Source organism: Stigmatopora nigra, chromosome 10, assembly GCF_051989575.1.
Source record: "Stigmatopora nigra isolate UIUO_SnigA chromosome 10, RoL_Snig_1.1, whole genome shotgun sequence".
NCBI classification, from domain to species: Eukaryota; Metazoa; Chordata; class Actinopteri; order Syngnathiformes; family Syngnathidae; genus Stigmatopora; species Stigmatopora nigra.
The window spans coordinates 6,577,537-6,587,742 of NC_135517.1; the positions used below are offsets into that span (position 1 = coordinate 6,577,537).

The window sequence follows — 10,206 nt, forward strand, 5'->3', positions numbered from 1 at the left end:
CCATCTGGCGTCTGTCAAAGGCAGTTGGAGTGAATATAATCATTAAACTGATATGACGTCTATTTATGTCAATGGCACCCTTTGAATTAACAGTGTTTATTAAGTCTATCAATAGTCTAATAAATTTTCCAATCTGCATGTGCCTTTTGTAAGGAAATTTATATTTCAATAATATGATGCTGCTGATGATGATGAAGAAGAAGATGATAATGATGATGATGATGATGATGATGATGATGATGATGCTGATGATGGTGATGATGATGATGACGATGATAAAAATGCAAGTCACCTCTGTTGCGGGTTTATCAAATAATCTACGTCAAAGTGACCTCATGGCAACAGCGTGACGTTTAATAGCAGTGGATTGAAATTGAATCTGGTAACTGACACTTTTAAGTTTATGGCGTCAGTACCACCCTTAGAGGATATGTTGTGAAAGTGGGTTACATTCATGTTCGGATTTAAATGTTTGCTTACATTTTATTTTTAAATCGAATACCATGCATTATTCCATATGAAGTCGTCTCTTTTTGGCTTATTGGCGTTGTTGCACATGTTTTAATAATTTCCACCTGTTACAAACATCCACCGGTGTGGCGTCTTCGCAAAGGATGAGTACATTATGTAGGTAACTAAACTATATGGTTTTTTTTTAAACAAAAAAAAACAGTGTTCCTCTCCGAATCAAGCAGGAGGGGAGCACCGAAAGACCGTGTCGAAGAATGATGAGGGTCATTGATGGTTCCTCTTGGACCGAGGCTCCTCAAGGTGAGCCGGAGAAAGATTATGATGCTTCGCCAGAAGAAAAAGTGAAGCATCTTGAGGATCTTGGCTCCATCTCCAGTCTTACCGAAAGTGGACTGCGAATCCCTCAGTGCCGGATCTGTTTCCAGGGTCCAGAAAAGGTGCACTGCAAAGCATTCTTTTTGGAGTTCATTATTTCATGTGGGCAAAAATATCGACATAAATGTGGAGGAAAAAGTTACAATATTAGTGAACGCAACGTATGATTTATCCGCTAGATGGCAGAATTCGTTTGCCCATTATGATAAGAATAAATGGTTTAAAGTCAAAGGAGTGAAATAGGCGTGTTAGTGAATTTGTTGGTAATTATATTTCTAGCAAGACTTAACTGAATTTTCGTCATACCCTTGAGGCATCACCAAATCCAAACAGTGGGTTCCCAGATAGATTTGACGCATGTTTTTACAGCGGATGCCCTTCCTGCCTAATTGCTTTGAATATAGGAGAAATGCTCGTGATGTCTTATACGAAACATGCAAGAGGCTCAGTTGTGTTCTGGTGCTGCTGTGTGAATCTGGCACAGGATTTATCAAATATGCAAGAATCTAGAGACTATCAAGGGATTCTGGAGCAACATAGGCTGCTTAATGCCAGAAAGCCAAGACTCAGTTGATGCTCGTGGGTCTTTCAGTGGGATAACAACCCAAAACACACAGCCAAAAACACATCAGAGGAAAGTATTGGACTCCTCAAAAGGTGCATTCTATGAGCCCAGATCCAATTTTTGGCCGAAATGAGCATTCTGGACAAGACACCCATCAAATCTAAGACATCTGGAGCAGTTTACCCACTTATGCATATTGCACTGTATGTTGTGTTTCATATCTAGATATCTTATTAAACCACCATTGTTTTATATCCAAGGCCGTGTCAGAAAAGTCAATTTGGTTATACTTGATGTACGTGCTCTTTGTGTTCTGCAGGGAGAACTGTTGAGCCCCTGCCACTGTGACGGCTCGGTCCGCTTCTCTCACCAGTCTTGCCTGGTCCGTTGGATCGGAGAAACTGGCTCCTGGACCTGTGAGCTGTGCCGCTTTAAATACCACGTTTGTGCCATTTCCACCAAAAACCCGCTACAGGTATCATAGCGCCTGACATCTTGCCCGCCCCCCTCCAATCATCGCCCTTCTTACCCCCTTCCGTGGCCATATTAAAGTGTCACCAAAGTTTGAGTAGATAGTGTCATTTTCCAAGCTTTTTACGTGCTCTTCTTGTCTGGAGTTACTGCAGAAGTTGAATTCTCATTAATATGCAGTTGAATATTCATTCCATTCATTGCATGGGTTTTCTTCGGGTTTCCTCCCACATTCCAAAAACATGCATGTTATGCTAATTGAACACTCAAAATTCCCCCCTAGATATAAGTGTGAGTGTGAAAGGTTTTCCTTCTCCTGATGCCCTGCGATTGGTTGGCCACTAATACAGGCTGTCCCCTGCCTGCTGATAGGTTCCAGCACCCCTGCAACCCTTGTGAGGATAAGTGGTTATTATGTTGATGTACGATTCTAAACATTTTTTTACTTATCTGTCTTGTCTGTTCTTGCAGTGGCAATCCATATCCCTGAAATTGATTGAAAAGGTACAGATTTCAGCCATAGTTTTGGGCTTACTCTTCCTCATAGCCAGTATTGGTTGGCTTACCTGGTCAATGGTCAGCCCCTATGCTGAATTGCAACGCAAGGATTATATCTTTCAGATATTGTATGGGATGTATGTCTTCATGGATTTCATTTGTATAGGTAAGAAGCAATCTACAGCGTAAAACATTCAATTAACATCTTTCCCATAGTATGTGATTAGGTAATCTGTAAATTGTAATTCAAAATACATACAAATAGTTTTTCAAAAAGCAAATACAGAACAAAGGTTTGGCAATATTGATTTAAAATAAAATCCCAGATTTTTTCACAAAACACCAATTTCCGATTCTCTCCCTTTATGTCCCACCACATACACCTAAACGACAAAGGTATTAAAATGAGATTTATTGCTTAAGTGCCTATTTCACCATTCTTGCTGTATGTATATTGAGCCATATCTTGATCGATGTGGCCCACTTTTCCACACTTTTACCTTCTTTGTGTGTAGGATTTATAATCCAAGAAGGACCTTCATTTTACCGCATTATGAAGCGCTGGCATACAATGAACCAGACGTGGAAGGTACTGAATTACGAGAAAACAAAAGACTTGATGGGTTCGGGCAGTAGAAGTGCTGGTGGTGAAGAAAGCGGACAAGTCACCAACGCACAGGAATTGAGACCATGTCTAAGGCCTTGCCTTATTCTCTATTTTGGCAATACAGTACTGCGCATCTTGACCAGGCTAAGGCCCAACAACATCGCCAACAGTGAGATGGTCATGAGGGTGGCCACCGTATAGTCATGATGCATTTTTAGAATTCCTAATCCAGATTTTGCTCACAGTAATGAACATGTGAAAAGGGATGAATAGCTCAGTTGTGACAGACTTTCTAAAAAGTTCATGTCTTCTGTCACTGACATTTATCAGACATTTTCAACACCGAGACTAATTATTGTTGCCCAGTATTTTTCCTTGATGAATCAGCATTACTTGAAGAAATACTTTTATGCTTATTTTTGCTGCAACTGTATCTTGAGACATTTGAATGTCTGGTGTTAACGGATTGCATTTGTAAAATCCTAATAAAACCTTGAAATTTCAGTTTGAAATATACTTGTGTTGACAATTTTTATTGGTTTGACAAAAAATAGTATGTAACAGTTGGATGAAAGGACACCCAGGCTCTTAATATGGAATTCCTGAATATGTGTATGCAAGAGTACAAAAACTAACTGCATGATACGACTGCTTTTATGTGGAAAAAAGACTTAAGTGCCAAGTATATCTATCGTTAAGAAATCACGTTCATTTCAATGCTCTTGCATTGATTTGATGGATGTGTTGCCCTTAGCAACAAGCTTTCAAGTAAGCACGTGGATTAGTCATTTTGCTACTGCCTTTCCTAACCAATCGGGACTGGCTGCTTCACGACGACGTCACAAACCTGCGACGCTACTCCAAGCGCTCCTGCAAGCGTGACAGCAAAGTTTGTATTTTGATCAGGTTTAATTAAAAATTTGGCGTGTTAACGGCAAGAACATCAGCGTGGAAGCCAAAATGGCTTCATTGATGCCACAGAAGCGCTACTACAGACAGCGAGCACATTCAAACCCGATGGCACATCACACATTTGAATAGTAAGTCACCACTTGGCATACAGGCAACGTGTGTAATGACGAGTGTTGATCAGCAAAGCGTGTTCAGAGTTTTGCTACTTCTCCCAGATTTCCCATTTCTCTTTCTCATCATCACATTATTTTTACTCTTAAATACTTGTTTATATTGAAAGTGTTTTGAATCTTCCCTTTCCAGTCCCGTGTGCCCCGAGGAAATGGACTGGCATACATTGTATCCACAGTTTTTCACAGAGGAGCAGTCTCCCCAAAAAACTCCACAAGTTGAGTTTGCAGACATTGGATGTGGATACGGAGGACTTTTGGGTAGCTACATTTTAACCAATCAATACATCAAAAGTTGTCTACTGAACATTTGCATTTTAACATGCATGATATATCTTAGTGGAGCTATCTCCACTTTTCCCAGATAAACTCATGCTGGGATTGGAAATCAGGGTGAAGGTTTCCGATTATGTCCAGGATCGCATTAAATCATTGCGTGAGACCAATCCAGGAAACTATCAGAACATTGCCTGCCTTCGCAGCAACGCCATGAAGTATCTTCCCAACTTTTTCAAGAAGGGACAGGTAGGCTATTTTGCTTTTGTAAATGTAGTTATTGTATGATGTTGAGATGATGGCAGCTGAGTGTATTAAGACGTAGACTTCTTGAGGGACTTGTGGGAAAGAGGGGTTTTCAGTCCAATTTATAAAGAAGAAAAGTACAATCAGTAGATAGATTGCTGTCAGGTGCTTCTTGTTTTCTGCAGAAATTTCAGGTTGAAACAAAAAACGTTCACCCACATTGCCCCTTGAGGGCCGGTTTACCCACCCCTGGGCTAAAGCATAAATCGTGAGTCTGTTTTGTTGCCAAGAGTGGCGAGCTTCCATTATTTTATGATGACATGGCTTGCTGAAAGGTTTGTGAGTTTTCTTTTGGACTTTACTACTTGAGAGGAGCTCCAAAAATTGGAATGAAAATGCAAAAGCATAGCTCATTTATAAGAAAACCTCTCAAGATTTCAAAGAAATGTACAGGAACATTTTTGTTTTATTAGTGATCATATCACAGAGTTTTGAAAATAGTCATTGTAAAAGAATGTTATTGATAGTGTATAAAATGTAATTGCATCACACTGAATGTTTCATATTTGGCATTTTGTTCACTGGAAAGCAGCTCAACGGGATGGGGTAAAAACAATAACTCATGATTAACATGTGTGTTGTCATGAAGGTATGGTTTAGAAATGTGAACGTAAAAGACCCTTTTGGATGTTGAGTTGAAAATGTGTCCTATTATTAAGTGAAGATCATTCATTTTGAAAATCAACTGGATATTTTACTCTGTGGTCAGAACTTACGTGGTCGCTTCTGATGCGTTTTACTTGCAGTGTCTGGCAAAAGTACAAGTCTTGCATGAGACTTGCGTCTGCCGCAAAGTTCACGCCGGACAGATTCGTAACTCACGTGTTCTATGGAACTACACACATGGATTTTAATAGTTACAAATTTAATTCCATTGGCGTTTGCTGACAGATCATACTGTTCCGCACACAGTGTAATTGAGCCTTTATAATGAAAGAACTCATAAAGTATTTGTATTTTTTCCCCCCGCTACCAAAATAATGTTTGCCAAAGTTGTTTTAAAAAACATCTCAAAAGACAGACAAAAACGATGCAATGTTTATTTATTTCAAAGCACTGCTTTAGTCCTCAGGAATTTTCCTCATGTCTTTCTATCCATACTTGACATAATGTTTCTATATATATATATGTATAAAAAATAATATTTCAATGCTGTTTAATGGATTTGGAAGACTATGACTCTGCACTTAATGTGAGAAATTATAAGGAACTGTAAAGGGCAATTCCAGTTTGCAAAGAGCCGTGTTTAACAACCAACCAATAAGTCTTATGGCTGCCATGATTAAAGGTTACATTATTTAATATGATGGTAATATTTTAAAAATAAAAAACTACACTTGTATGTGGTTCAGTGTGACTACAAGTTAATCACTGGCGGGGCTCACTAAAAAGTTTTTTCCTTTTTCTTTTTCTTTTTTTTAGCTTTGTAAGATGTTCTTCCTCTTCCCAGACCCTCATTTTAAGAAAACCAAACACAAATGGAGGATCATCAGTCCGACGTTGTTGGCAGAGTATGCCTACACACTCAGAATCGGAGTACGTACCGCACAAAAAGCACAGTCACTAAACATTTGTCTGAACTTATTTTCGTTCTATAAAAAGTATCAGATTTGGTCACATGTTCAGAGCTGATCCAGTTGTCACGTGTTTTCGGTACCATTGTGCTTTTCAGCTGCTCTAAATCAAACCACTTTGCAAACGTATCCTCTGATCTCAATTATTTTTGCTGGACTAAAAATACAAGTATCTGATCGGCAAAAATCTGCACAGGGACAGGCCTAACTAAAACATAACTTAGTGGAAGACATTGTGTTTCTATAGGAACTGGATTCTTTTTAGATGCATGCATTGAAATGAGTAAAAAAAGTCAAAATGCCCAAAGTGCTTACTTAAGCCAATGAGGTCGTGCACACACAGAACTTGAGTTTGTGGTGTATCCTTTAAAAATTCACAACCTTCCTCAGGGGCTAAAGTTATTGCGCTTACTAGACAGACACCAAGTCAATTATTCTAGCTTTATCAACATGGCTGCAGTTGCCGCTCTTTACTTATCTGCTTGTATAGATCCCCTGAGGTAAAACTGACATCTATGGTAGACATCCCCCAATTCTTCCCAGTAAAAGGCCATTGGCAAAAAACTCATTTTAGTATATTCATTATTTTGGAGTCTGAGGGGAGGTATTCTCATTTGACTTTGTTTTATTTAGCTCCAAAATGTCTGCATGTGCTGGACCAGTTGGCGAGTGATTAGGGCGTCAGCTTCACGGTTCTGAGGTCGGGGGTTCTATTCCAGGTCGGCCCTCACTGTGTGGAGTTCACAAGTTCTTCCTGGGCTTGTGTGGGTTTTTTCTGGGTACCACGGTTTCCTTGCAGATCCTGTGTGTGTGTGTGTGTGTGTGTGTGTGTGTGTGTGTGTGTGTGTGTGCGTGTGCGTGCACACATGCTTGTGTCTACAAGGTCTGCCAGGTCTGCCAGGGCCTTTTGGCTCCCGGCCACAATTGTGCTGGCTTTTGGGACGGCGCCCAATGAACTCTACTGACGTGATGCAGTTCACGCCCAAAATATGAATTATAGTTGGTGTGTGACACAATATTGCAAATTTATATTGAACATTAGCGATCTTTGTGAAGGCAGATAACGTGTGTCCGATCTCTCGTCTTCATTTCAGCCGACCTGAAAGAAGAAAAAAAAAGTCAAAGTAAGCTAAAGTGCAGTACAGTGTGATAATGTGTGGCATGACTGAATTTTCTAAGAAGTCCTTGTTCTAGTAAGCCTATCTGTGCAGTCTCCAAAGTAAATAGCAGTGACATTGTGGATTAACCTCTGTGTTGTCTCTATGTTATTTTTATCATACTGCCAAGGATCATTGCTCTGCACATGTGATGAAACATTCAGAAGCAATTTGCACTGAAAGCCTAATAACTGGAACTGGCTCTCTGTGGACGGCAGATCTCTGCCAAGTTTGCGCAGCTGTTATTTGGATCTTTTCCAACTTGTATACCATCAGAAAAAAAACACCTTTCGCATGTGTGTTAATGCTGTCGTAATAATGTGTACAATTTCTCTGTGAAATTGCGGTATTTAAAAAGAATTTATGTAGTGACCTTAAGAGAAGTAGGGAAAAAATCCCATGGGTCTATACCAAAATATATATCATGGTATCTCGTTGGCCATATTTTAGGAAAATTGATGGTATTTAGTATAAAACTCAACAGTGATGGATTTATTAATATATTTTTTTTACCTTAGTTTAGTTGTTACACAGTCAATTTGCATTCTTTTTCCCTGTGGACGCTGTCCTCGCTGGAAAAACACACCGAGGTATACTCGCTGCTGTCAAGGAAGCATGTTGAAGTGATATATCTCAACAGTTAATCATCTTTTTACGTTGGGGAGGCGGCAAGTTGGGCCAGGGTTGTTAGTGGAAGCGCTTATGGACAGTTTTTTTCTGCAAATTTATGTTCTTGCTCTGCTCTATGGCAATTAAAATGTTAAACTAACAAACCGCAGAGGTCTTTTATTGCTTAGAATTTGGTATTTTTTTAAACATTACAAAACATACATCATCAACATACCTTTCTAAAAGTGTAATGTGAGATATGTTAAATCTTATTTATATATATATGTGTGTATCTATGCATGTATGTATGTTTTTGTCTCTTTAGGGTTTGGTTTACACCATCACAGATGTGGAAGAGGTCCACCATTGGATGGTGAAGCACTTTAGTGAACATCCATTATTTAAGCGGGTGCCTGATGAAGAACTGGTACGTGGAATTTTTTTTTTCACCCTCTGTTTGCAGGTCACACACAACTATATTTGTTTTCTGTCTGCTCCAGAGAGGTCACCCATTTTTTTCCTCCCGATGTTCCACTTTTCTTTCGGGTGTTTAAGTGAGAACATTTGGTCAATATTCAAACTGTTAAAGCTCTCTTATGTAGTGCAGCCTTTTAAAATGAGATATCCAATTCAGTGTATTTTTTTTTTTTTGAGGTTGAGAGACTTGAATTCACTGCAATGAAATAGGATTTTTAGCATCTCCTGGTGTTTTTCCGCTCAATGTTCTACTATTGATTGATAGGTAAAATAAATATCTGATTAGAATGTTTACATAGTGGAAACTTTTTGACAATCCGCTCATTGATTGCCTTTGTTACATTAGCTGTTCAATCAAATTTCACCAAGTAAGAATGTGGTGATTTATGTTTCTATGTCATTGACAATGAAACAAGTCAATGACAGCCAATGGATTATGTGGTACTTGAAAATGCATTAAAAAAAACCTTTAATTTGCTCCTATGTAGAAATCATATACAACAGACCACAAAAATATATATATCACTAATTAGAGCCTGTAGTGAAAAGCTGATAGTTTATCTAAAATGTTTTAAAATTTGAGACAGGGTATGGTCAATAAATGAACAAGTATTAAAACTACAAACACATGTTAAAACATTCAGAGAAGAAGGAAATGCTTACATTGTGTGCGATTTCTGGTCATTCTTCCAATTTAGGCCTAAATGAACTTGTGTTAGTTTGGTTGATTCCAATAGGTTTGCATGTAATGAATGCAACAGTGCGCTCGCTGTTTTGAAATACACTTGTTTGCTGAATACTGTCTCACAGAAACGACTGCAATCGGAACCACACAAATGTCAAATTTCAACCAGGTCACACAATCTTTTGCATTGAAACAGTGGAAGCAAATTTGATCAATGGTCCTCTTTCCACATTGTTTTCTGACTCTAATTCCTTTTTTAAACTGTTTACGACAAATTTGCTCAAAATTTAGCCTAATGGCCATTAATTCCCCGTGCTTAATTTTTATTTTTTTCGCACGTCATGACTGCCTGGCATCAGTCATCAACTCATCGTGTTGTTTAATGACGTTAAGAGCTAAGTTGTCTTCATTGCATTCAATTCAATTTGTTTGCAGGTTGACGATGTCATCATTCCTCGCTTGGGTATTTGTACAGAGGAGGGAAAGAAAGTGCAACGCAACAAAGGGCAAAACTTCCGGGCTATTTTCCAGAGGATTGAAGATCCAAATGAAGAAACATTTATTTCGGACAATTCATAGAAACACAACAACAGACTTTTGCCCCGTTCTTGGTGCAACGTGGAAGATTTTTGTTGATTTCACAGTGGAATTTTTTTTTTCTATCATGTCTTTTGAGGTAACTTGTGTATTTTATGGTGCAACCTCAAGTTTCTTTTTTTCTGACTCATTTCATTTTTAAACCTGCTCTTTTATTTCCCTTAAATCATGCTGGAAAAGCAAATGCATTGATCATTGTAGTACCCTTATAATGATGTGGTCACAATAAAGAGTTTTTAAATCATAAAAGCAAGGTTTTGTGGTTTTTACTTGCTTACTTGGGGGGGAAAAGAGCAGAATTTATTTTCTTTTTGTGCCACTTTTTTTTGAAACTATTAGGGTAACTATAAACAAGCCAAACCATGAAGAAAATACATTTTCAGGGTTTCAATTTAACACAAAACTTATCGAATCATCGTTTCAGAGCAAAGTACTCTGTCGCACCATTTTCAGCTT

General features: G+C 38.5%; 2 protein-coding genes across 3 annotated transcripts; both read left to right on the plus strand.

The window, feature by feature from the left end:
• The first annotated feature begins 405 nt into the window (after positions 1–405).
• On the plus strand, positions 406–3,503 carry LOC144203220 (E3 ubiquitin-protein ligase MARCHF9-like). Of its 2 annotated transcripts, none has more exons than XM_077726586.1 (5): positions 406–627; positions 693–908; positions 1,731–1,886; positions 2,354–2,546; positions 2,896–3,503. In XM_077726586.1, the coding sequence occupies exons 2-5, from the start codon at positions 726–728 to the stop codon at positions 3,186–3,188; spliced, it is 825 nt and encodes a 274-aa protein (XP_077582712.1). In that variant the 5' UTR covers positions 406–627; positions 693–725; the 3' UTR covers positions 3,189–3,503. The 2 variants fall into 2 exon arrangements, with proteins under 2 accessions (XP_077582712.1, XP_077582711.1); XM_077726585.1 differs by having other exon boundaries at positions 696–908.
• Positions 3,504–3,778: 275 nt separating this feature from the next.
• Positions 3,779–10,003, plus strand: mettl1 (methyltransferase 1, tRNA methylguanosine). Its single transcript, XM_077727009.1, has 6 exons — positions 3,779–4,027; positions 4,203–4,330; positions 4,410–4,594; positions 6,074–6,187; positions 8,317–8,418; positions 9,589–10,003. Exons 1-6 carry the CDS (start codon positions 3,948–3,950, stop codon positions 9,730–9,732), a joined length of 753 nt encoding a protein of 250 aa, XP_077583135.1. The 5' UTR covers positions 3,779–3,947; the 3' UTR covers positions 9,733–10,003.
• The last annotated feature ends 203 nt before the right edge of the window (positions 10,004–10,206 follow it).

Excerpts from the sequence above, each read along its gene's own strand:
- LOC144203220 (XM_077726586.1), top strand. The coding sequence starts at position 726 with ATGATGAGGGTCATTGATGGTTCCTCTTGGACCGAGGCTCCTCAAGGT. Across the intron at positions 909-1,730 it reads GTTTCCAGGGTCCAGAAAAG|GGAGAACTGTTGAGCCCCTG; the intron begins GTGCACTGCAAA and ends TGTGTTCTGCAG. Across the intron at positions 1,887-2,353 it reads CCACCAAAAACCCGCTACAG|TGGCAATCCATATCCCTGAA; the intron begins GTATCATAGCGC and ends CTGTTCTTGCAG.
- mettl1 (XM_077727009.1), top strand. The coding sequence starts at position 3,948 with ATGGCTTCATTGATGCCACAGAAGCGCTACTACAGACAGCGAGCACAT. Across the intron at positions 4,331-4,409 it reads TGGATACGGAGGACTTTTGG|TGGAGCTATCTCCACTTTTC; the intron begins GTAGCTACATTT and ends GATATATCTTAG. Across the intron at positions 4,595-6,073 it reads ACTTTTTCAAGAAGGGACAG|CTTTGTAAGATGTTCTTCCT; the intron begins GTAGGCTATTTT and ends TCTTTTTTTTAG.